Source organism: Cololabis saira, chromosome 15, assembly GCF_033807715.1.
Source record: "Cololabis saira isolate AMF1-May2022 chromosome 15, fColSai1.1, whole genome shotgun sequence".
NCBI classification, from domain to species: domain Eukaryota; kingdom Metazoa; phylum Chordata; class Actinopteri; order Beloniformes; family Belonidae; genus Cololabis; species Cololabis saira.
This window is the reverse complement of record NC_084601.1, coordinates 32,495,888-32,522,691: the sequence shown is the minus strand read 5'-3', so window position 1 is coordinate 32,522,691 and position 26,804 is coordinate 32,495,888. Positions and strand designations below refer to the sequence as shown.

Below are 26,804 nucleotides of genomic sequence, written 5' to 3'. Positions count from 1 at the left end.
ATGTCTAATAAAAGTAAATAGAATGATGACGTAAAGGTACTGGGCCAAATAGTATGACAATAAATTATTGTAGGAAGATATCTTCTTATGCCCTTTATACCTTTAATGGAAAGACAACAGACTCCTATTCTTGTTTTGAGTGAAGCGTCGTATTTTTACCACATGCGGAGAATAAGTACAGAATCAGCGCTGAGGCTTCAGTCTCTCCCACTGAACAGGAAGAAAAGAGTGAAGCTCCGAACTAGAGAAAACACTGCATTTAACTACTTCCCTGGTCGTATATGCAGAGGGAGACCCTTTCTTGTTTTGTATCAATAGGTTACATAGTGAAGCTCAAGGCTTTAACTGTTAGGGACAAATGCATTAGTGGTTACGTTTCTTATCTGTGTGCAAGCTGCAGCAGAAAGCCCAAACTTTTAAGTGTTAAAATATTATAGTAAGTTGTAGTAGTAGTAGAAGTAGTAGTCTAGTAAATATTATAGTATGCTATTAAAGTTAATATACCTTAAACTAAGGTTAATATACCTTAAATAGGCATAGTATGTAATTTATATAAGCAAATAAGACAACTTATATAAAATCACAATTCCAACAAAATGATTACGTTCTAGCAAAATAAAAGAATCTTAATAGTGACGTCGACGCTCAGATCAATTCTCATTGGCTCTCTCTCTCCGCGTTTGTTCCACTTTCCTGCTGTGACAAGGAACAAAACGTCTTCTGGAAGAGCAGATTAATTTATTCTCTCAACTCCTGAACGGGATGGTAGAATCACAACTATGAGACTCCTGTTTTTGCTTGTGATGGGAATAAATCTCACATCAGCAGGTGAGTTCAAATGTTTTGTGAGGATTTAAAATGCAGGCAGAGGAGACGCAGCGCTCGGAGGTTTTCATGAACTGTTTCTTTTGCTGTTCCTCAACACAAGAGGGTTAACTTATAAACATCAGTCATATGTGAACATTTTCCGCAACCGTATAATGAAACAAATAAGATATCAATACACTTACAATGATCAAGCGCAAGTAATATTTCAAGGGATCAGTTTCATAACAAGTGCCATTTATTGAGTTGTTTTATTAGTAGTAGGCTAAACTATTAGTAAAAAAAACACATCGCAGTGGCGAGTATATATTCCAATTTGATATTTCAGTGGTAAAATGCTATAAACTCAGAAATCTGTCAGTGTCCAGAGGTGTTTGGTCAATGACAGTATTCATGATTTTAACTTTACACACGAGGACGATGTCAGTATTCTCTCATTAAAAGAAAAAACCCACAATTTTCATTGAAATAACTTGAAACTGACAAAAGTATAAATAAATAAACTTGAAAACGTACTAATGAAAGTCAGGCATTATTATTATAGTCATTATTATAATAATAACAATAATTATTATTATGTAATTAGAATGCGCCAATATTTTGTACAAATTAGTTTTGTTATGAGGATAATGTTTCACATCTTTGTTTTGTAGAGGTCAGGTGCACAGCGAGATAGAAAAGTCTTCAACATAGGGGAAGAAATACCATCTGAGTAAAGTAAGGATTATGTTGGTGGCAGTGATGATGAATAGCCACCAGAAAAAAGTGTATTGTCAGATACTAGCAGTAGTGGCAGTGGGGATGAGGATGCTCAGGGTGCTGAGGATCTCCCACCTTACAAAACTCAAATGGTGACAGCTGGTTTCTCTGGATACATACATAGATTTGAAGTGTATCATGGTTTGTTGTGATGCAGTCAGTGGATTGGGAATGGCTGGAGACGTAGTCATGCTCCTCTGTGATTTCCATACAGGACAGACTTTTTCAACTGCAGACACACACTTAGTGTTGTATCTTCTTCTAGTACTTCTTCTGAAGTACTAAAGTTAATTTGAAAGAAAATGTCTGTCATAGTTGTAGGCTGACATGTTGACATGATTTGAATCAGTCAGACTGAAATTTCGGGGTTAACAGACTTTTTAAAAATGTTATTTTTGAAATCAAAAGTTTCAATGTTTTTGAAAGCATTTAACACTTAAGGCAAATGTAAAAATATGAGAGTTCATTAGTTACACGACTGAAAAAACATGAAGTATTTCATAGTGCCACTGCCAACATAATCACATTTTAGCCTTTGTTTTGTTAAAACCATGTGTATCTTACTAAAAAGTTTCTAACTGCAAAATCTAAAGAAGAAAATCAGTAATTGTAAATATTTAATGATTCATATTTAATAATTATTATTTTAGAAGAAGATACAACACTAAACAAAAATCTAGTTTTGGTATTTAAGTATTTTAAACATTTTATTCAAACTATATAAATGATGAGAATATAAAAATATGAAATATGAACGTTACATTAAACATTTTATTTGTAAATCTGTTTTTATATTTGTCATAAGTTCTAAACAGTTTATAAAAGCATCTAATGTCATATACTGCGCTTGTTTGAGATCATGTCTGAACGTAAAGAGCATTATTTAATAATTTATGAAGAACTAAACTCTAAAAACTATAATAACAATAAAATAATAATACATTTTATTTATAATGCACTTTATATTTAGCAATCTCAAAGTGCTACAGAGCAGAAAAATAAAACATGAACATTTTTTAAAACATATTTAAAAACAGAGCATATAAAAGACATATTAGCTATAAGCTTTCTTAAAACGGTGAGTTTTCAGGTCACGTTAAAAAGCCTCTGCAGTCTGTGGGGCCCTCAGATGGTCGAGGAGGGCGGTCCACAGCCTTGGAGCAGAGGAAAAGGCCCGATCGCCCGTAGTGCAGAGCTTGGTTCTGGGGACTGGGAGGGTGTTTTTGGATGCAGAACGGAGGTTGAATAAGGAGATCTGGATGGTGAGTAGTTCTTTTAGGTATTGGGCGGCATGTCTGTGAATGCACTGATGAGTGAGGAGGGAGAGCTTATACTCAATTCTGAGTGGCATGGGGAACCAGTGTAGTGATTTCAGAGAAGGGGTGATATGGTCGTATTTGTGGACACTTAACAGGATCCTGGCAGCGCTGTTTTGTATATGTTGAAATCTCTGGATGTTCCTGTTTGAGACTCCGGTGAGGAGAGCATTACAATAATCCATTCTGGACGAGACAAAGGCATGGACAAGCTTTACTGCATCTGTCAGGGTGAGTGTTGGACGGAGTTTGGTGATAAAAAACTGTTTTGCAGAGGTGTTTGAAGTGGGTGTCAAAAGTAAGTTTGGGGTCCATTTTAACACCTAGGTTGGTGACAGATGTGGAAAGAGGGATGTTTTGACCAGAGAAGGTGATAGAGGTGATGGTAGAAGAGCGGAGCTGATGTGGTGTGCCAACTAGTTTCTGTTTTTGAACTGTTTAGCTGAAGAAAATTGAGTTTCATCCATGACTCCATGTTCTCCAGGCAGGTGGTGACTGTGGATATAGAGTGGGAAGCAGAAGTGGGGGTTGTCCTCATCTACAGTAGAGCTGTGTGTCATCAGCATAGCAGTGATAGGACTAGGCCGAATGACTCGGTGGAAGCGGCGAACAGACAACGCCAGCGTCCTCTCCTAGAACTATCCCACGTTAGTTTGTTAGTAATGCGGACTCTGTCCGAACAGCAGCAGAGCCGCCGGCAGGCCTGGCACCATCGAACTCTGCCATTGCCCAATGGCGGAGAAAGTTTATATCCTTTTGTAAGCATAAACTTTCTCTTTCATTAGCATCAGCTTCACTCACATGCTTTCTGGCCGTGACAGTAAGTGCGTGTTCCAAAACTAAAATGTCAACATTCGTTTCTTCTTGCAGTGATTCACTCTCTGAAGTATTTCTACTCTGGATCATCTGGAATCCCAAACTTCCCAGAGTTTGTGGCTGTTGGATTAGTAGATGATGTTCAGATTGTTTACTATGACAGCAACACCGGGAAGACAGAACCTAAACAGGACTGGATGAGCAGAGTCACAGAAGATGATCAATATTACTGGATGAGTGAGACTGGTTCCTGTGTATTTAAACAGATGAGCTTCATAGCCAACATTGACAATGCAAAGAAGCGCTTCAACCAAACTAGAGGTTAGTTTCTGTTTCTCTGTTTATTGGACATGTGTGTTATTATTATTTTTTTTCTATTGATTCATTTAGTTTTTATTTAGTAATACTCCAAAACACAGATAGATTTTGAGAGAAACGTCAGTGAGACAGTAGTTTTACTGCAGTGATTCTGTTTATTTGACAGTAAAGAACAGAAACTGATGAGATTAAATCAATTTTATTTGATGTTTGTTTACAGTCATGAACATTTACAATGTTGATAAAGTCTGAAATAAAATAAAAAAACCTCCTGCAGTCAGCAGACGTGAGCTCAGACCTCTGATGTCAGTATTCTGCAGCAGGACTCGTGAAAACACAACATTTACCTTATTTCCTCGTTGTTTCTGTCAGGGACAGAAACAAACACAAAATAATTTTATTGTGGATTTTCTCATCTGCTGTCTCGTTATTCTGAACATTCATTAAAACATCTGTTCTAGTCGGTCTGTTCACCGACACAAAAATGAGACGATAAGATGATTTCTAACTTTGTAGTTTCTTACATAGTAAATGTTGACGGGTTAGATGTGAATTTCTTCTGGAGCTGAAGCACCAGCAGGTGACGGAGGACATGAAGAGATCATGACACGATTCACCTGAAAAAAGGAGACAAACACTCATCTGGTAGCAACTAAAAGTAAAAGTACATGAAGCGCCAGTAAAGATGCTGCTCAGCAGTTAAACAGTAAATCCTCACTAAAGCAGCGTTTTCTACAACTGAAACAGAACTTGTTCTTCACCTCCTCCAGACTGGATGAAATAAAAGTAGAGAACAGGGAGGTTGTGGTTGGTCTCTCAGACAGAGTCCAGTCTCTGTGCAGCAGCTTCTCTCAACCCTCTCTGTGATCAGACAACACAGCTGTTGTTCTCATGATCAATATCCTCCTTTATCTTCATAAAACTGGGGTTTAACAGGCGTCTGAGAGCCACAGAGCAGCGGACACACTTACCTGGTTGGAGGGAAACGTGGATGAACACAATCAAACTTATGCACATTCACGTGTCTGACAGATTGTGTTTATTCAAATCTTTTAATGTGTTTGATGAAAAACAGAAGACTGGTCCCAGGTTTAAACTTCTCAGACGGTCATTTAAAGTACTCACCAACAAAGTATTTGATATCTGAACTGAAAAACAGCAAGAAAACATTTGATCGTTATTCTTCCTTTAACTTAGATAAAAGGTGTCATCATGGATAAAAATCACATAAACACATAAATGGTTTTATGGTAGCTTCTTATTTTAATGGTGTTTGTGTTGCTGCTGTTCCCTCAGGTGTTTTGAGGGTTTTAGGGTTATTTTAATATTTACTTCTTCAATCTTTAATCACTTTATCTGAATTTTGTTTGCCCTGTTTCCTTTTTTTTGTTCTAAAATAAGGAGGTAAAAATTAATTTTTGTAGTTTTGCAGTTTCCTCTTCTCTGAATTTTGAAGTAGGTGTTTGGTTTTGGGATGACATCTGGTGGTGTCTCCATGGTAATGTACAAACAGACTGATGTGACAGATTCTGAATATCTGAATGATGGAAACATTTTAAATGTATCTCATCATCAGATTTATGTTGAGGCTATATTACTGACAAACTGACAGCAGAAATAATTCAACTTTTATATTTTAATGAATTCTGGCTGAAAATTAAACATCCAATTAAAGCTGCAAGCAGCGATGAACGGGCCCTCGCACTCATGGCCACAGCCCCCCATAAGCATATCAGAAAAGACACCACCCACGACTTTCTATGTCAAACCATTCAAAAGTTATGGCAGAAAAGAGGGACTATCAAATATTGACCAATTAGAAGAAGGGGCGGGGCTAATTCAGGCCAATGAAGGTCAAGTTCTCAATACTGAGTCCAATAACACCACCCACAACTCTTTATGTCAAACCATTCAAAAGTTATGGTAGAGAAAAGTATTCTAGGGGGCGCTGTTGAGCCGTTAGGCCACGCCTATTAATGCAAACCATTAAATATCAAATTTATCGCCAGGCCTGGCTTGCATGCAAAATTTGGTGACTTTTGGGGAACTATCAAATATGGACCAATCAGATGAAGGGGGGGCGTGCTTTTTGGCGTCTAGCGTCGCCACGGTAACGCTTTTGAAAGAGAAAAGTAATGCGCGTTGTTGCAGGATGGAGACGCACATTTAGATGTATAACACACCTGGGTGCACATTACGGTTCGGGCTCTGAAGCGGCTGAAGAAATGGCATAAATTTCGCCAAAATGACGGCGATTAATTCAAAATGTTCAAAATGGCTGACTTCCTGTTGCGTTTCGGCCATGGCGCCAAGAGAGTTTTCTTTAAGTTGCGACATGATACAGGTGTGTACCGATTTCCGTGCATGTACGTCCAACCGTATTGTGGGGCTTGAGGCACAAAGTTTTCTATATCAAATTTTCCGCCATGTCTGGCTTGCGTGCAAAATTTGGTGACTTTCGGGGCACGTTTAGGGGGGAAAAAAGGTCCTCCTTTCGTCAGAAGAAAGAAAGAATAACGACAAAAATTCCTACAGATACTGTAAGTGCTCGGGCCCTAATAAGAACACACCTTCAGACTAAAGATACGAAACATAAATCTGAAGACAAACAGAAGCTGTGATCTGGTCTAAAGTAACAAGTTTATATTTAACATTTTAGATCTTTATCGTCCTCAAAATGTGGACTAATTTACAGTTAGATGACTTTAACTCTTCTGTTTGCTCATCTTTATTAAAAATGTAGTTAGTGGTAGTACGTTGTAGTGTCAGGACGTCCACACGGTCTCCATGCTGGTCCTGCTGGTCTCAGGATTATTGTGATCAGTTGTAGTAACTCTATTAATCAGAACTCCTCTTCCTCACTGAGCAGGTGAAGTTTGGAGATCAAACTGGACTGAGACGTTCCTTCAGAGGAAGCTTCTAGAAAACCCTCAGGACAGTTGAGAAGATGATGTTTGTTAAAACAGAGTTTCAGATGTTAAATACTGGACCAGGTCTCAAGTGTCTACTGGTGTGATCATCATCTCAGCATCTTCTCTCTAAAACACACTTCATTCACATCAGAGGCTGTAGGTTGTGTTTTAGTTTCAACGTTACTGAATCTCTGTGTTCAGACGTCAGTGTTTCTGTTTGTTTCTGTTTCTCAGGTGTTCACATTTTCCAGAATATGTATGGATGTGAGTGGGACGATGAGACTGGAGACGTTAAAGGTTATTATCAGGTTGGTTACGATGGAGAAGACTTTGTAGCTCTGGACGAAAAGATGGAGTCATGGATCGCTCCAACACCACAGGCTGTCATCACCAAACACAAGTGGGATCATGACAGAGGTTTGATGCAAACGCAGAAGAACTACTTCACCCAGATTTGTCCTGAGTGGGTGAAGAAGTATGTGAACTATGGGAGGAGCTCTCTGATGAGAACAGGTGGAGTCACATGACCTGACAGTTCTAAGAAATAAAATCTTTATATGACTTGGTTTAATGTATATTGTTTCTCCTTATGAACAATTTATTCTGTCCTATTTTACTTTATTATCTCTATTTAACTTGGTCTTTCTTTCCCTTCTGTATAACATCTCTCCATCTGTCTTTTTCATCTAAACCATCCCTCACTTCTTATTCATCACTCTTGAAATTGACTCAATTGAATTATATGTAAGTAAAACATTCAAAGTGCATCACATATTAAAGTGTTAATATGAATACAGACAGTATAAACTTTGTTTCCTCTGCAGAGCGTCCTACAGTGTCTCTCCTCCAGAAAACATCCTCCTCTCCAGTCAGCTGCCACGCTACAGGTTTCTACCCCAACAGAGCCGAGATGTTCTGGAGGAAGGATGGAGAGGAGATCCATGAAGGTGTGGACAAAGGAGAGATCCTCCCCAACCACGACGGGACCTTCCAGATGACTGTTCACCTCAGACTTCCATCAGACTCATCTGAGGACTGGACCAAGTACGAATGTGTGATTCAGCTGTCTGGAGACAACAACGACATCATCACCAAACTGGACCGACCATGGGTCCGGTCCAATGAACGTAAGAGTTGAATGAAATTGTAAAATTTGTTTGTTCGTTTGTTTTATTTGTTCATTATAATATTGACATAGGTTATACATTTATATATCAATTTTTTTATATTAATTTTATCTTCATTTATTACATTATAAAACATCAAGATCCAGTTTAACTTCACAGCAGCACATAAATCCCCAAATGTGAATCAAGTTTCCAGAAAAGTAAATGAATTCCCAGGATTTAAAGATAAACCTTTATAGGTCTTTAAAACAATAATTGTTTTAAAGACCTATAAAGGTAAATTTTTAGTTTGTTATTTCTGTTCACTTACCATTAACTTACATAAATCAGTGTAATCAGTAACTTACAGGTTTATTTAGATTTTTATGTGGATTTAAGTTATTTTAGATATGAATTCACAAGTTTGTAAAAGATCACCAGAGAAAGAGAACTTTGTTGTTGTGAAACTGAAGTTTTCAGCTGCAAGAATAAGTTAATGTTCTCAGTAAATATGTTTAAATAAACTCATAAAATACATGTAAATGGTATAAAAAACATGCAGAGACTGTAAACAGGGTTAAATTTAGTTCATGAATGTTTGTTTAATATTCAGATTATTTATCTGTTTTCTCAACAGCGAAACCAAACGACATGATCGTCCCCATCGTTGTTGCTCTGGTTGTTCTCGATGTCGTCATCATCACTGTGGTTGTCGGAGTCGGAGTCGCTATTCACAAAAACAAGTTTCGTCTTCATAAAAAGAACAGTGAGAAATTATTTTATCCTGTGTTCAGTATTTTGATTTTAGGCTTTTATATTTTTATCAATGCAACAGGAACAAAGTCTGATCAACCAACCAGTAAAATATTTTTTCCAAACTATAACAAGTGTAAGAACTGAGAAACAGAAACATTTTCACAGAAATATGAATAATGGTTCATGATGTAAAGGAAAAGTCACATTTTTTTAACTGTAACATGTGGTAATGTGTCATTTCTTTTTATTTCAGACAATAGTTCTCCATCTCGTAAGTAAAACGTGTTTCTTTCTTCATCATCTGATTTCTGATGAATTCAGTAGTTTCAGAAGGATTTTTGTGTTTTTGTCCTGAAGAACTTTTTCAGGATTGTTTCCTGCAGCTTCAAATGTTTGTCTTAGATTCAGATCAGATCAGGATTTTAATTAACTTTATTTTTCATCGTACAGCTGACAGCCAAGACAGCATGCAGCAAATGCTTCCTAAAACTGAATGATGAACAAAAAGCTGAACCCAGTGAGTTAATGAGTTCATTTATATGTTGAACAAAGTATTAAAAGAACAATAATTAAAGTTCGTAAGTGCTTTTTTATTTATTGTTAAGCATATCTGAATCTTTATTTGGGTAGAAGAAGCTTGTTGATATTTTATCATAAAATAAGTGAAGCTAATCAATAAAATATTGATGAATGATATAATCCAGTGTTCACCTTCCAGTTAAATATTTTAACAAAACTTAGATTTTAATCATTCAGATCACCATTTTCCAAAAAATGTGCTTGTTTGTTGGAGCTCTCTGAATGTTTACTGGACGTCTGTGTTTTCAGTTTTATGTCAGATTTCTTATTTTTCTCCTCAGGTTCACGTTTGTATTGAAGAAGAAACTTCATCACCATCATGGGAGAAGAAATAGAGTATATCTACCTCTGTATTGACCTGGACAGACGAGCAGACTAATGCTGTTCAGAAGAAGAGGCTGCTGGAGCCATTTATAGTGACTTTAGGTTAGGTGTTTTAGACTTATTTATCTCTGGTCTGTATTTATCCATCTTGGGTTGTTAGTCACATGGTGTTTCAGGAAGGTATATGTACAAGTGCGCTTAGTACGAGCTGAGGAAGGTGCGGATCACACGAGTTTTACTGTAGCTGACCGCCAGCACAGCACAACTTTATTTTAACATGAGGGGGGTATGGGGTGGGGGTGGAGGGTGTGGGGAGGAAGGGGGGAGCAGCATCTGAGCAGGTGGTGTTTTGTTGTTTTTTTTTTCTTGGAGTGTGGGGACGCTTCTCCTCTATATATATAAATTAAAAATAAATAAAAAGTTGATCACAAAAAACTTTATTTTAAAATCACAGCACGGGGTCAAATGAATATAGCGGTGTGATTTTATGGGAAAAAGGAGATCTTTGATTAGAAAATAATAAATATTAAAAATGAATGAATAAATGGGAACACTACTCAACTGGAGTTATTGCTTGGACATTTGTTTGATGGAGCGCTACACGTTAAGAACATCCTATGCCCTCACACCGAGGCCGCAGGCTGGACCACACAAGGACGGAGCAGACTTTACTCTTTAAAGACGTTTAGGTCCTTCGGCGTTTTCGGGGACATTTTATCTGAACCATCCAAGAGAATTCATAGATTTTATTTTGTTTGAAAAAAAATATAAAATATAAATCAATAGAAGCATAGGTCATGATATTGCTTGAAATAATTTATTAGTCTGAAATGTTGATACATAGAAGTGAAAGTTGAGGTGCTGCAGTATTTTACAGTATTAGTTCCACTCAGGATTCACAAATGTCATTGTTTTAACAATCAACTGGTCAATAAGAAGACATGTAAGAAGCGGTAACGAAAAATACATCTTTTAATTCCTCTTACTCTGCTGAAATAGGCTGCCACACAGCTGGACATCAGTCTGACAGTTTTCAAAGCTGCTGCAGATGACGACGACAAAACACACGTATGTTATAATTTTATTCAAGTTTACACTTAGAGGTAAAAGTGAGATTTTTCAGCACCACCTTTAAACAGAAATCAGACGTTTTTTAAGGACATAGAAATAATTTGTCTTCAATTTGAGGACAAATATTTGTATCAATTTAAACATTTTCTCAAATCATGAATTTGTTACATTCGAGCCATTTTTTAAATTTATAACTGGATTATTGACACCCAAGTGGCTGGATCATCATCATCATCATCATCACCACCCGTCTCACCAGTTGATCTGTTTCCTCTTAATTAGGCCATAAAGAAAAAAAATAAATAAATAAAAGATGTTACTCTAACATGATGTATATTTGCTTTCAAACTGAACTCTGAATTACTGCAATTTCCGACAAAGTCAGTATCCTTCCTTTTAAATTGAGGGTTTATTCAAGAACGTGTGTAAAATCTCATCAGCTCCACCCATCTGTGGTCTCTGCCACTTTTATGATTTATACTTTTATTCTGCTCACAGACAAATGTGGTAAAAATGTTAAACTTTTTAACGTCACATCAGCGTTTTGGGCAAAAAGCTGCAAGACTACTTAAAATCTTCCCACTTTATGTGTTTTTTTTTTTAAATCATAGTGGATCAATATTCCTAATGAAATGTGCCAGACACGTAACAGATCAATCTGCCTTAAGGCCTCTCCCCAAAAGGCAGAAACATGAATTTTTGTCTGTCTTTAAATCCGTTTTTCTTCTTTCAACAGTTTTTATTTTCTTGCAGTTTGGTTGCGGCGTTATTTGAAATGCTGCCCTCTAGTGGGCAGAAGCTGTCAACACAGGTCCGTGTCTGTCCTAAAACAGCATCCAGTTGACATGGTATGGTAAATATCTGCATGTAATCGAGGGCTGGATGGGTTTGTGTGTAAAACAACACAAGACAAATGCTCATTGTTAAGCTTCTCAGGTAAAATCAGACCCAGTGATTTCTTTAAATCATTGCAAGAAAACAAAACAGATCATGCAGAAATCCAAAGACACAGTGGGGAAGAAAAGTGAAATAAAAACATGGCTGAGATATATAATCGTGTGCATTTTCTTAAAGCACAGCTCAGTTTTTGGGTCAATTGTTCAAAAATGTTTAATAAAAAGATTTAAAAATACTGAACTGTATGTATTTGATGCCCTGTGGTTCTTTTTTTTTGGGGGGTGGGGAGGGGGGGTCAAATACTTCCTCCACAACCCATTAAAAACTGTTATAATAAAATTAAGTCTCAAGCCTGATGACTGACTCACATATATTTATTTATATTTACAATAATAATAATAATAATACCGAAAACATACTTTTCTGAATAATAATGAGAAAATGTGAAAACGGCTATAAAACTATCAGGGTTTTTGTTTCTGTGGAGGTGGATTCATACTATGAGCATGAGGGACAAAAACACAGAAACAAACTTAAACGGCAGTTAAAGAAAGTTTCACATCTGAAATTTGTTCATATCCTTTTTCCTGTTAAAAAACTAAATAAATTGCAGATTTGTGTTATTTTCTATGTGATAACAGCAAAGGTCACGATACAAGACTGCAGAAAGTCACAGCGAGTTAGAAGTGGTTTCTCTACTCTACTGACTGTGTTCCCACAGACGGTACAAGTTAGCGAGGCAGTGTCTTTTCATTTTTGGCTTCCCCTTAAGAAATGTACATTCTCCCACAGAAACAGCAAAAATAAACTTTAATAACAATCTCAGACATTTAAAACCGTAGCTTACTCAGAGACAGCAGGTCCGTTTTCGTGAGGCCACTTTTAAACTCTTTTTATGTTGTGATGGGTAACTCGGATCGAAGAACCTGCAGGTCCTTCGAGTCTCGACCTTCAATCTTCTCAGGAAGGTTCCCTCCGGCTGAAAGTCCCTCCGAACAGTCCCGCACCTCTTCCACGTTTAAAACTATGTACAAATATTTACAGAACAGCAGCAGGAATCAGAAGAGGCGCTCGGAGGGAGGCACCCGTTGGATTGTGAGACAACTTTGGTTTAAGTCACGCTACTTTCGTCGGCACTGACTTCACACACGTCCTCGTGGCACACGCCTCGAGCCAGCGCGAGCCCTCCGAACATCCCGGAGGCCTCGTCCTGACCCGGACTCTGAGAGACCCCCCCCAGCAAGGCCCCCGCAGCAGCCATGGTGGCGCTGTTGCTGCGGCCGCTTCCCGGCGCGGAGGCGGCGGCGGCGTGCTGCACTGATGTAACAGCACCAGAGAGATGAGGGGCAGAAACGGAGACCCCGCCCCTCGTCCCTCCTCCCAGGAAACCGGCCGGCGCCCCCTCCGCCGCAGCCAGCAGGAGGTGAGGGGAGGACATCAGATCCTGGCCGTCCTCGGCCCCGCCCCGCCTCCCCCCGTCTCCGCTGCTCCCGGCCTCGCCGGCCTCCCCCGGCCCGCCGCGCCTCTCGCAGTGGGAGCGGTGCCGCATGAAGCTGTCGCGCCACATGAACTTCTTGCCGCAGCTGAGGCAGTCGTACGGCTTGAGGCCGGTGTGCGTCTTCATGTGCTCCGTGAGGTGGTGCTTCATCTTGAACTTCTTGGCGCAGACGGGGCAGTGGAAGGGCCGCAGGTCCAGGTGCATGTTGATGTGCCGGTCCCTCATGCTCTTGTGCGTGAACGACTTCCCGCAGTGGCACATGAACACCTTGGCCGAGCCCCCGGGGCCGCCGCAGCCCCCTCCCATCCCCCCGCCGTCGGAGCCGTCCACCCCCAGACCCCCCTGCAGGTGGACGGCCCCGTGCTCCAGACCGGGACCTTTGTAGGGAGCCCCTCCCATCACGGGCCCCGCCACTCCCAGCGGAGGCGGCGCGGCGTCCAGGGAGAGTCCGGAGGCCTGGCCGTAGAGGAGGATCTGGTTCCCCTGCATGTCCAGGGGGAAGAGCTGGGCCCGGGCCGAAGCGCTGGTCTGGACCTGGCCCAGCAGCGCAGACACGGCGCGGTTGGAGCTCTGGGTCGCACCTGCAACGCTGTCGTGGAGGTGCTGAGCCAACGTCTGCTCCATCAAACTGCCTTCAAACTTGAGGTAGTCCTCCGAAGACTGGCAGCAGTCCACCTGCTGACAGACACATATCCACTAATGAATCTGCACCCGTAAACAATAGACCAGGGGTCGGCAATCTAAAATGTTGAAAGAGCCATATTAGACCAAAAACACAAAAAACAAATATGTCTGGAGGCTCAAAAAATGAAAAGTCTTGTATGTATAAGCCTTAGAATGAAGGAAACACATGCTGCATGTATCAATATTAGTTATAACTGGGGGAAGATGTTTTTTTCATTATGCAAAATTTCATGAAAAAAGTCAAAATGTCGAGAAAAAAGTTGAAATTTCGAAAAAAAAGTCGAAATGTCGAGCAAAAAGTTGATATTTCGAGAAAAAAGTCGAAATGTCAAGATTAATGTTGAAGTACAATCTTGAAAAAAAAGTAAAAATTTCGAGAAAAAAGTTGAAATGTTGAGAAAAAGTAAAAATTTCGAGAAAAAAGTCAAAATGTCGAGATTAAAAAGGAAAGGTAAAAGGAAGAAAAAAATTAGAAAAATGGAAAAAGAGAAGAAAAAAGAAGAAAAGGAAAATAAGAAAAAAAGAAAAAAAAGAAGGAAAGAAAGGTCAAACATTTTTGAAAAAGCTCCAGGAGCCACTAGGGCGGCGCTAAAGAGAGCCGCGGGTTGCCGACCCCTGCAATAGAGGGAATGCATTGACGTCACTTTCCCACTGGACCAGCCCCCTTACTCGCACTGAGTGGCAAAAATGGCTGCAACTAGTAGGGAAACTGTGGAAAAGACGGAATAACAGCCGATTATGGGCTTAAATTAAAGGCAGTTGGACTTGACAGTGACCCGTACAGTTACCAAGAACCAGTGGTCCATGGACATTAATATTTGGCCACGAATCAAGTTTCCTGATATTTATATGTACTTAATTTCTACGCCGGGGAAATACACGAAGCAAAGCTTGAAGGCATACAAAAGTCTTGACGCTTGGTCCGACTTCAAGGCAGGATTTGTTGGTGAAATTAAAGTAATGAGGACACCAAACTTTATGATTTAACCGTTTAACGTTAGCTACTCAAAAATCCAACATTACCTGATACAAAATGGGAACCGCAAATCCATGTTTCGGTGCCTGGAATCCAGTTGTTTTTGCAAATTGCAGCGATCCATTTGTCTCTCTTAAGCTTATTTTTCGGCAGTCTGTAAAACGATAACTCTGATTTCTTGCTAAATCTATGAGTACAGTCGATCACACAACAGCTCTTTCCCATATTAGATGTTTTCCAGTTGCTCAAACTGAAAGTTTACGCTGCCACTCAGTCTTTCTGCCACTCAGTCTTTCTGCCACTCAGTGGGCGTAACCCGCTGTGAAGATGCATCTGTGACGTCATGTGCATTCCCTCTATTCTCTGTATTATAAGACACTCAGAGATGCTCAGCGTGTCGGTCTCACCTGGGGGTCCATGTCGCTCTCAGCTCGGGGCCCCAGCTCGGCCGAGAGGCTCCTGACGTTAGAGATGTTGAAGTTGCCCCTCTCCCTCTCTGGTTCCAGCTCCAGCTCCCTGTCATCGTCGTCCTCCTCCTCTTCTCCTCCCTCCTCCCCGGACACCACGATCAGGTCGTCGTCCTCCGTGCGCTCCGTTTTCACCACCACCCACTGTTTGCGCGGCATGATGCTGGGCTGGCTGTAGGTGGGGCGTTTCTGCGGCGGCAACGTTGACTCCTCCCCGTCCTTTTGATTACGTGCAGCAAAAATGCAGCGAAGAACATTTTTATAAGAGCTTTAAAAACAATGTGGTCATAAACAAAGCAACTTATTTTAGAAAGAAACACTGAACTTAAAACATATTGGAAAAATCCAGGCAACAAACTGCAGATCAGCGGAAATTTGTTCTTTCATTTGAAATTAAAGCAATAGTGATGCCGACCAAATATTTTTTCAATTCAATTCAATTTTATTTATATAGCGTCTATTACAACAGAAGTTGTCTCTAGGCGCTTTCCAGAGACCCAGACCATGTTGCATTCTAGAGTAACAAGAGAAACAAGTGAAATATGGTAAAGAAAATTAAATGTGCTCTTAAATGGTACAAGGAAAAGCTAAAGGGAAAATAACACAAAACTGAGAGTATTTTCCACTTTTATAGTCACCTGACGGCTGTAAATACATCATATAAACCCAGTATTGGTGACTGGCCAGGGTGTATTGATTAGTTACAAATGAAAATGTAAAATTAAAGTGGATTTTCAAAATAAAAGCCCTAAAGGAGGCAGTAACTCTCTCTGACCTGATACGACGACACCCCGAAGCTGTCGCTGACGCCGAACTCCTGCTCCAACATTGAGTTTGTTTTCTTCCTCCTCCTGCTGCCTCCTCCTCCTCCTCCTCTTCCTCCTCTCTTCCTTTGCTGGTATAAAGCCTCCTCCTCTTCCTCCTCCACTTCCTCCTCCTCAATAAGGAAGGGCTCCTCTCCCCCCGACGGCGTGCAGTAGCTCGGGGTGTTGCTGGCTCTGCCTCCATCCAGCGAAGGCGCCGCTGCGGCTGCTCCACCTCCTCCGAAGCTGCTCCCGTCTCTGGGGCTGAAGTAGTTGGTGCTGCTGGGGGACTGGCTCTCGCTCACCGACGGCCGACTCGGCGGCTGACAGGCTCGCTGGGGCTCGTCGGACTCTGCGATCTGGCCTTGGCTGCCCCCACCTGCTCTGTGAACTGTACATTCATACCTTTACTGTGAATATAATCTGACTGTTTCTAGTTCTCTAGTTTACAGCCATCATTTTGGAGAACGGTGCTTTACTGAACTGAGTTTATTGCTACCAAGCCCCTGGTCATTTAATCATGTATAAAACTCTCCCTTCTGGTAAAATGTGAAAAAAAACATGAAATATTAATTTAAAAAAAGAAATTATATGACTCTTCCAATGGCCAAAATAAATGTATTAGAGAGGAAAAAGGGGACGTAACCAATTAGCCCTTGCAAGCCCTCTGAGGAGCTGAGCGCCTTCGCTCTGGCTCGGGTCATATCACATAAATAAATACTGACAGAAAGTGATAGTGTCATGCAAAATAGCATTTTAGTTCTTCGTCAGTTTTCTTTCTATGCAAAAAATGCAATTTTTTTATGAAATTCTGCAAGATATTTTCTCCAAAAATGCTATTTTTTATAGGAGCTGAAAAGCTTTGGTTTTAAATTCATCAGCCCAAAAGCATTTCCGTCAAACATTCATTAAATTTGCAAGGATTCTGAGTTTGACGTAGGGATGGAGAACAAGAGTTTTACATTTACTCATTTATCAGCTGCTTTTATCCAAAGAGACTTACAAAATTGAGGAATACACTCAAGCTACAGAATGAAATTAAACTTTGTGGTATGTGTGACGTCCTAAATCAATAGAAGGACGTTATAAGGGATAAAGCGGGACTGTATAGACAAAAAGGTGAACCTATAAGTGCAATAAAATAAAGTGAGGGCAGTAATTGCTAGTATGTTAACAGAGAAGTGGAGTCCAGCAGATCTTCAAAAAGATTCTTGAAGATGATTAAGGACACTACTTTTCTTCTAGCCTCTGGTGGCTCATTCCCCCCTGAGGAACTCCCTGGACTGAGCTTGTGACCCCCACCTGGACCTCCGTCGAGGTTGCTGCTGCTGCACCCGGGGTTGGCCGTCCCTGCGTCCCCGGCGGCTCCGTCCTGAGCGGCTCCTCCCCCGCCGCTGCCTCCTGCAGCCGCAGCCCGGCCCTCCTTCAGCAGCTCCGTGCATTTGTCCACGATGTGCCACATCTGCAGGACGCTGCCCACCGTGAGGTAGTTGACGATGTCCTCGCGCACCATCCGGAGCTGGCCGGTGTAGGCGCAGCTCAGCACGCTCTCGAAGGCCAGCGGGTCCATCACCGCCGGGATGGAGACGGTGGACATGTTCTTCAGCAGAACCTGGAGGCAGGGGAAGAGAAGAGAACAAGTCAATCCACTCCACCCGCGTTCCCCGACATGCAAGAAAAATGTGTTAAATATTCCACCATCAGCTGTTGGTCATTTGTTTAGATCTAACTTTGTTTTTTTTTTTTATGTCGTTCATGAAGCTTTCATTCAGTCATTCTTGAAGACCTGGTTGCGACTGAGTAGCTGGTACATGCACGGATGGAAAAACGTGCAATATTTCCTTTTTCCTTCACTAATTTTTGAAGTCGGGTTTTTTTTTCTGAAGCGCGTGGAACTTAAGTTGAGAGAAAATGCACTTATCAGTGTTTAAAAAGGTATGAATGAAACTTGACATACATGAAATACTTGTGATGTTTGGATCAATGTAGTATTTTGTGAGATTATAGGACTGCATTTCAGAATCAGAATCAGAAAAGAAGTTTATTGCCAAGTAGTTTAACACACACAAGGACTTTGTTGTGGTGATTAGTGCAATATGAAAGAGCAAATAATATTAAAGGAAAAAATGTACAAGTTGGTTCTAAAGTGCCGGAGTAATGAGTCTGTAGGAAAAAAAATGTACAAAGTACATGAGGTGACCTGGGATGAGCGTTAATGTGACGTATAAGGTCAGGATTGGAGTCTTTACGTTAATGTAACGTAGATTTGTTATTTGTGGAAGATTTATATTTGATGTCTGAGTTAATAACTCAGCTGTTTGACCGTCCGTGAAAAGATTAATACAAGCCCCAAAAACATCACCAAAAAGGTCATACCTTTTTTTTTAAATACTGTTAAGAATCCAATATAAGGACCAGACTGTGAGTTGCATGTGTGGTTTATTACATACTCACTTAGAAACAGACGACTATGACTCCATGTAACTTTTCCTGCTCAGTGGGAATGATCAGATGTCTGTCAGCCCATCACACCCACCTGGTCATGGAAGTACGGCGAGGACGCGGCCAGGACGCAGCGGTGGGCCTTGAACACGTGCCCCTGGACGTGGATAGAGAGATCGCAGAGACTGCCGTCCTCCCTCTGCCGGTTCAAACTGTCCAACACGGAGGCCTGAGCACTGGGGAAGCACACCTGCACCACGGAAGCATCAGAGCTGCTGGTGCTGCTTCCCACCTCCATGGACACCTGCATCTGGACGGGGGAAAAATCACCATGAGTTCATATCCCTCCCAGCTTCTACAGTAGGAATGGGCGATATTTTACCGTTCACGATTTACCGTCAAAAAAATTCCCCACGGTAAAAATTTGTCATATCGCGGTAAAAACGATAAATTCCAGTTGATGATGTTTTTGTGTAAAGCTGATTTGGAAGGAAGAAGGGAAGGAAGGAAGGAAATGAGCCAGAAAGAAAGAAAGAAAGAAAGAAAGAAAGAAAGAAAGAAAGAAAGAAAATGAGCCAGAAAGAAAGAAAGAAAGAAAGAAAGAAAGAAAGAAAGAAAGAAAGAAAGAAAGAAAGAAAGAAAGAAAGAAAGAAAGAAAGAAAGAAAGAAAGAAAGAAAGAAAGAAAGAAAGAAAGAAAGAAAGAAAGAAAGAAAGAAAGAAAGAAAGAAAGAAAGAAACAATCAATCAATCAATCAATGTTTGTGTAACAAACATGGCGGATCTGAGTCATTACAGTTTTGCAGTACAGGTGTAACTCATTTAATGGGTTTTTATCAATTCAATTGGTGTAGTTTAGTAATATTTAGTATCTTTTAGAGCAGTGTTTTGGGGGCTCCAGAGACTGAATGTGGTGATAGATTTATAGTTACAAAGGTGGAGTTGAATTGGTATTTTTTCTATCGTCATTTTTATCGTTATCGGGATAAATGCCAGAAATTATCCTATTCTACAGGCACCTACATCTTTAGTTTGAGTTGGCAGTCAATGACGCCTTTGAGTCAAGGTAAAAGTGACCACCTAAATTCACGATACTCCAAATCTGCCTGTTCGCCGGCCCTCTGGGCCTCATCTGATCCATACAGCACATGCTGGCCCAGTTCATGACCACTAGGGGATTCATCTGGCCACCAAACATCTGTCAGTGCTCCAACTGAGCCAAAAAAAGCCTAGATTCGACCCCAAAGTGTCTGGACACTCATGCATCAGTCTACGCATCGGGGTTCATGCGGCGTTCCCTATTTAGCACGAAGATATGTGGAATAAGAAACCTGGTGTCTGATCACTGGCTGATAGGAACCTGCCCTACTCACAAAATCAAAACCAATCCATCCATCCATCCATCCATCCATCCATCCATATTCACTTCAGAATTAAACAAATCAGTAATCAGACTCAATAACAACCTTTAAACAAAAAATAAAATGGCTATTTATTAAAGCTCTGCTGACTCAATGTATTAATCAATTAAGTACCATATTCATTAAGTAATTATGCTAATCTGAGTCTCTAATTTACAGCGATCATTTTAGAGAACGGTGCTTTTTTGAACTAAGTTTATTGCTACCAAGCCCCTGATCATTTAATCATGTATAGAACTCTCCCTTCTGGTAAAACATGAAGTAGTAAATTAAAAAAGAATATATGACTCTTCCAATGGCCCAAAATAAATGTATTAGACAGGAAAAAAGGGGACATGTCACATGAACTATTAGCCCTTGCAAGCCCTCTGAGAAGCCGAGCGCCTTCGGTCAATTTACATAAATAAATACTGACAGAAAGTGATAGTGTTACGCAAAATAGCATTTTAGTTCTTCGTCAGTTTTATTTCTATGTAAAAAAAAAATGTTTGCCCCTTCATGTCTTTACTAGTAAAACTGCAGAAGCCCATGCCTTGATCAATCAACCATGTATGTAACAGATGACAAGAGTTTTTTCTTAATGAAATTCTGCAAGATATTCTCCAAAAATGTAGCTGAAAAGCTTTGGATTTATATTCATCAGCCCAAAACATTTCTGTCAAAAATGCATTAAATTTGCAAAGATTGTGAGTTTAACGTAGGGATGGAGAACAAGAGTTTTACATTTACTAATTTATCAGCTGCTTTTATCCAAAGAAACTTACAAAATCGAGGAATACACTCAAGCTACAGAATGAAATTAAACTTTGCAGTATGTGTGACGTCCTAAATCAATAGAAGGACGTTATAAAGGGATAAAGCAGGACTGTATTGACAGAAAGGTGAACCTATAAATGCAATAAAATAAAGTGAGGGTAGTAATTGCTAGTATGTTAGCTGAGAAGTGAAGTCCAGCAGATGCACGTCTTCAAAAAGATTCTTGAAGATGATTTAGGAAACCACTTTTCTTATAGCCTTTGGTGGCTCATTCACCACAGAGGAAGTGCCTAGACTGTGCTTGACGGAGGTCACGTCGTAGATGACAGCATGCACCATAACTGAGCATTAGTGAGACGTCATACGTATAGAGACTGGTAGCCAGTGGAAGTCCATGAGTAGCAGTATCATGTGAGCCTTCTTGGGTTCATTAAAGCCAGACAATCTGTGGCATCCTGACTCGCCTGTAAAGGTCTCACGACACATGCCGGTAGGCCTGCAACAGGGGTGTTGCAGTAGTTGAGGACGGAGTTAACCTGAACCAAGACCTGATTTTATGTGTATTGTAGAGTGCAAAGTGACATGAGTTATAGATCCCAGCAAAATGTTCAATAAAGGATAGCTGTCCATCAATTAGACACCCAAGTTCTTCAACATTGTTGCTGGGGGGAGAGATCAGGGCTGGGCGATATATCGAGATTTTAATATATATCGATATATTTTAAAACGCGATATGGTACGAGACAATATCGTTTATATCGATATAGCTTATTTTGTGACAAATTGAGTGTACATCAATGATGACCCCTCGCGCTGGCAAAAAAGTACCTATTGTGTGCTGAAACCTGACAGTGTTGATAGGTTAGTTTTCCTGGCACAAAATCTGTAAAATGTACAGTAGTTGACTTGTTGCAATTATTTGAGATTTGCTCAAAGAGATGCAATATCTGTTTACATGTTATATTTGAGATTTGCACAAATGTTTTGTTATTTGCACAACTGTCAACCTCAGTGGAAAAGTCTGCCTGTTACTTTCTACATTGTATTAATGGCACAATGTATTTTAATTTAATTGTTATGCAGGAAAGGGATATTTGTTTTATTTTATTCAAGAAGCATTTTTATTCTATATATGTATTTATTTTTATTTCATTTTTTTATACATTTTGATATTGTGCAGACCTCTGTTAATAAAAGGTACCTGTGTGACATTTGGCACGAGGCTTTGTATTAAAACTGACTGTTTTTTTAAGGGTTTGCCTCAGAAAAAAATGAAGCTAACAGAGATGCTATGCTATAATGCTTTGGGGGAAACCCCAATTATGGCACAGAAAAAATATCGATATATATCGAGTATCGCCATTCAGTTAGAAAAAAATCGAGATATGACTTTTGGCCCAGCCCTACGAGAGATAATGAATCACTATTGAATTGGAGGTCATGATGGGAACGTTTAACTGAAAATGAAATTCTTTCATCCAAGAGGAGATGTCAGTGAGGCAAGCAGTTGGAATATTAATGATATAATGAGACAATCAAGCTCAGAGAAATGATGTACATTGAAAAGGGGTCCCACCATCGAGCCCTGGGGCACCCCTGTAGGGATGAGATGAGGTGAGGGTGTTTGCTCTTGCCTTGACACATTAAATGAGAGCAAACCAGGAGTGTGCTCTGTCTGAGAGGACCGTGTCTGGGAGCGCCTATAACCAGACGAGAGGGTTAACTGGGTCAAAGGTGGCCGTCAGGTCAAGTAAGATGAGAACTGAAGAACCACCTGTGGCTCCCGCTGTTCCTGGAGTCTCTGTCACAGACGGGAGAGCAGCTTCATGGAGCGACCACTTTTAATAGCAAATCGATTAAGATCAAGGAGGTTGTTCTGAGAGAAGCTTGTTTAAAACCTGCCCTTTCAATAACATTAATAAAGAATGAAGTACCAGCTGATACATGTCAACTTCAGCAAATATTCCAGAGGCCAACAACAGATTTATCGCATGTGTGATTCAAGGTACAATGGTAGGAGCGATGACTTAGATAAGGAGAGTGGACATGAGAGAATCATTCCTCTTATGAAAGCCATATCAGTGCAGATGTGGCCAAATAGATGAACAGAGCCTTGTTCTGCAGCCATAGGAGGATTTTAATTTGCCCTTTGAGCAACCCTCTGAAAATTGTGCCGACCTCATCTTCACCGCTCCTCTGAGTTGAAATGTCTCCAATACACCAAAAGCTGAGGAAACAGCTCCTTGAAAAACACATTACTGCCACTTACAGTCTTCCCCTGCTTTGTGGATATCAATAATTTATATTCTTAGAGTGCTACGCAGCAGCTTACAGGAGTCCTTGGCTCCTGATTTCACTGCAAAAAGTGTTAAAAGTTGGCGTTTTTTAAAACCCCTGAAGATGTCCACCATTTCCCTGTGGTTGATCACTATGAACAAGCCAATGTAAACCAAGACAATTCAAGTTAAGAACCTTGGTAAAAGTTTTCAATGCTCCTTTTCCCCCTCAATTCAATTTTATTTGTTAGACAGGGACTGTACATATTAATGGCCACAAGTGTAAATATGTGTGGTTGTAGCCAAAGGCTAATTTCCATCATTCATCCCCGCGGCAAATTAATGGCAGACACAGAACCGGACATCAGCAGACAAAGTAGACAAGATATGACATTCATACCAACAAAAACACAACATTTAAAAGATACAACAGAACTAGATAAAAATCATTAAGCAATAAAACACGTTGCAATTGATAAACCAGTAAATGACCGTAAAGTGCTAAGTGCTTTAATACTCAGATTTGTAAAGTGCGAATGCTTATTGCACAGTGCCAGTATTGCATTTTATGGGCCTGATTTACTAAAGGTTTGCGTGCGTAAAAACGTGTGCAAACTTGACATCACCCGCAAACCAATGTGCAAGCTGATCTACTAACAGCGTGCAAAGAGAACTGCGCCTCTCAAATGAGCAAAATAGCACACGCTGTTCATTTAGTACTTTTGCCCTGATGAATAATCAATATGGGGCATACCCACCAGAAAGCGCTAAATACTGGGAGGGGAAAATGCAAATAGGTTAATTTACCACACGCAATGAGATTCACCAAGCCTGAAAGATATTGCGGGGATTGTGATTGCGTCTGTACCAGTGGTGTAAAGTAACGAAGTACAAGTACTTCGTTATTGTACTTAAGTAAGATTTTTGAGAATTTGTACTTTTATTGATACTTTAATTTTTCTGTACTTTTACTTTTACTTCGTTACATTTTCAAGGAAAAAATCGTACTTTTAATCCGCTACATTTAAAATTGGACACGTCGTTACTCGCTACAAATTAAAGCCATGAGAAAAGCACAGCGGGGAATGATTTATGGTTCCGCGTTACACCGGCGCAGAGCTACGGCGTAGGGTACGCGGCGACGCACACCCTACGCCGTAGCCTACGGCGTAGTGGTGCGTCGATTTAAGGCGGACGGGAAGGAAGGGGGGCGAGTAAATTGCCCGTGATTGCCCGGCGGGGGGTCCGTGACGAGACACCTGGGGCAGACGGGGAGACTCGGCCTCCCCGAGAAGGAGCCGCAGCCCCCGGGAGAGTTGCGCCGCAGAGGCGGGCCGGAAAGGCCTGAGGAACCGCCGTCGCGTCGAGTACCGATGAAGACTGAAGCCTGAATTATCGGTCCGCGTTAAATCGACGCAGAGCCTACGCCGTAAGTTACGGCGTAGGGTACGCGGCGAAGCGCACCGTACGGTGCGTGTCGCCGCGTACCCTACGCCGTAGGCTCTGCGTTGGTGTAACGCGGAACCATAAATCAGCCTTGAGCGGCAGCCGACGCTCAAGCCGACGAAATTAAAATGGGTTAATGGAAACAAACGCTAAAGGGGTCAGAATAATATCACCATTATTTAGAGTTGTAAGCAAATTCTTGGATTCTTTATTTCTTTGCAATCCTTTTGAAAATAATTTTGTACTTTGAATTTTGTACTTTGTACTTTGTACTTTTTACTTTTGTACTTAAGTACATTTTACACCATGTACTTTTGGTACTTTATTATATTTAATTTGAGGTACTTTTGTACTTTTACTTAAGTAATTTTCTTAATGGGTACTTTTTACTTTTACTTAAGTAATTTTCAAGAAGAAAATTTGTACTTTTACTTAAGTACAATATTTTTGTACTTTTTCCACCTCTGGTCTGTACTTAATACGTTCGAAAGGAAGGTGCTAATCTGCCCAGCATTACGCACCGATGGCTGCTGTTATTGTGGCAAGGAGACGACATCCAAAATCAAAGAATACGCAGAGAGAAAGTCTTTATTCTGCTGCATGCTATTTTAAAAATGGTTGCACAAGTTTTATTAAAGGCCACTTTTTCTTTAGTTCTTCGCCTTATATCTTGCCACCTTCTTTTAACCTCATCTGCCGTTCTTTTTGTCTTACCAACTGCATTTATTCTATTGCAGATTTTCTCCCATATTGCCTTTCTTTTGGTAATGTTTAAATTTCTTTGCTGTAGTTCATGAATGTGTTTATTTGCCTCTTCCACTAATATCTCCAACTCCAACTCGTCAAATTTAATTTTGCGCTTGCGACTATCCTGCTTTCCATCCAGACTCTCCATGGCGCAAACCGTAAGACACGCAACACCTCATTTAAATACTGCGGTTTGCACCTGTTATCAATTGCGCAAGCATTCTTAGTTGATCACCCGCAAAACACACAACAACAGCACGTGCAAACTTTTTCAGTGCACACGCAATTTAGTACTCTTTATTTAGGATCTTAGTAAATCAGGCCCTAAGTGCTTTAGTGCTCAGAGTTGTAAAGTGCTGATGCATATTACACATTTGCCCTATTGCACTTTTCTGGTGCACACTCTGCAACTGTACAAGACAAAATATGAAATAAGATATTTAACTGGGCTTTTTCTTCATAACAGTTCACCCTCTACACCATTTGTTGTGGAGAAAAAGGCAAAGACATTGAAATTTCAAGAAAAAAAGACTGCAAATGACTCCTGGCCGACAGAGAGAGGGACCAGACAGCCGCAGGCTGATGTGACAAGCTGCACAATGTGCACAAGCTGCATGTGCAGCTTCTGCAGCTTGTGTACATTATGCAGCTTGTGCAACTTGTGCAGCCTAAAAGATGCATTTAATTTCTGTCCATGCTCTGATTCCACCAGACTGATGTCACCACGTTTTAACTGAATTAAATAAATAAACAAATACAAATCCACAGTGTTGGTTTTTTTCAGGTTACGTCAACACACCTCTGCAAAGCCTCCAACATCTGGAAAGTCGCAACTAAACATCAAACATGACAACGTTCATTCAACTGCAAAAAAAAAAAAAGAATCAACATCTGGAGCACACTTTAGTTGCACAAAACAAACAAGAAAAACAACTGAGCTGTTGCTCGGGGGAGCCGGGCTCGTTTATAGCAGCATTTATAAACACAGCTGCGTTTCTTCAAGCCCGTCAACAGTGCAGTTCCAGATGTGGCGTAAAGGCTGATTTATGGTTCCGCGTTAACACCAACGCAGCGGCGACGCGTACCTTACGCCGTAGGGTCTGCGTCGATTTAACGCAGAGGCATAAATCAGCCTTTAGCCTGCTAGCTATCCCGGTTGTGGGGCAGCGGATTAAAACCCCGGCCGGCCCGGTTCCGGGTGTCGGCTCTCACCGCTTCAGATGACGCTGCGGCCCTCGGAGGGGCCGTGTGCGGGCGAGCTGAGGGCGGCGCGTCCCGCCGGGTCGTCCAGCAGCAGCCCAGCCTGGAGCAGCATGTCTCCCATGGATGTCTCCGGTGAGCGGCGGCAGCAGACAGACCCGCGTCCCCTTTAAGAGTCCAGACGGAGAGCCAGACTCTGCCGACAGAAAACATCCACCACGGAAACACGTGCAGCCAGAACGATGCCCTCTCACCTCGTTAGGTTCATTATAATGCACATTTGAAGTTACAAAATGTTCTTAAACGTCTTTAAAAAGAGTAATATATATATATATATATATATATATATATATATATATATATATATATATATATATATATATATATATATATATATATATATATATATAT

General features: G+C 40.6%; 2 protein-coding genes across 4 annotated transcripts; one reads left to right on the top strand and one right to left on the bottom strand.

Moving 5' to 3' along the window:
* The first annotated feature begins 779 nt into the window (after positions 1–779).
* LOC133460674 (H-2 class I histocompatibility antigen, Q9 alpha chain-like) lies at positions 780–9,963 on the top strand. The gene is made up of 8 exons (XM_061741390.1): positions 780–828; positions 3,771–4,037; positions 7,181–7,459; positions 7,771–8,073; positions 8,690–8,818; positions 9,062–9,079; positions 9,259–9,325; positions 9,669–9,963. Exons 1-7 carry the CDS (start codon positions 780–782, stop codon positions 9,303–9,305), a joined length of 1,092 nt encoding a protein of 363 aa, XP_061597374.1. The 3' UTR covers positions 9,306–9,325; positions 9,669–9,963.
* A 1,965-nt stretch (positions 9,964–11,928) lies between these two features.
* zbtb22b (zinc finger and BTB domain containing 22b) lies at positions 11,929–26,532 on the bottom strand. 3 transcript variants are annotated; one of them, XM_061741386.1, is made up of 6 exons: positions 26,406–26,532; positions 18,644–18,859; positions 17,410–17,719; positions 16,080–16,498; positions 15,245–15,523; positions 11,929–13,855 (listed from the first exon to the last, which is right to left on the bottom strand). In XM_061741386.1, the coding sequence occupies exons 2-6, from the start codon at positions 18,857–18,859 to the stop codon at positions 12,791–12,793; spliced, it is 2,289 nt and encodes a 762-aa protein (XP_061597370.1). In that variant the 5' UTR covers positions 26,406–26,532; the 3' UTR covers positions 11,929–12,790. The 3 variants fall into 3 exon arrangements, with proteins under 3 accessions (XP_061597370.1, XP_061597371.1, XP_061597372.1); XM_061741387.1 differs by having other exon boundaries at positions 11,929–13,852; XM_061741388.1 differs by having other exon boundaries at positions 18,644–18,853.
* Positions 26,533–26,804: the final 272 nt, after the last annotated feature.

Bases quoted from the DNA above. Each gene is read 5' to 3' on its own strand.
- LOC133460674 (XM_061741390.1), top strand. From the start codon at position 780: ATGAGACTCCTGTTTTTGCTTGTGATGGGAATAAATCTCACATCAGCA. The intron at 829-3,770 runs GTGAGTTCAAAT...TTCTTCTTGCAG, and splicing joins AATAAATCTCACATCAGCAG to TGATTCACTCTCTGAAGTAT. The intron at 8,074-8,689 runs GTAAGAGTTGAA...TTTTCTCAACAG, and splicing joins ATGGGTCCGGTCCAATGAAC to CGAAACCAAACGACATGATC.
- zbtb22b (XM_061741386.1), bottom strand. From the start codon at position 18,859: ATGCAGGTGTCCATGGAGGTGGGAAGCAGCACCAGCAGCTCTGATGCT. The intron at 17,720-18,643 runs GTGGGTGTGATG...CCCTGCCTCCAG, and splicing joins CGCCGTACTTCCATGACCAG to GTTCTGCTGAAGAACATGTC. The intron at 15,524-16,079 runs GTCAGAGAGAGT...CGTAATCAAAAG, and splicing joins TCGGGGTGTCGTCGTATCAG to GACGGGGAGGAGTCAACGTT.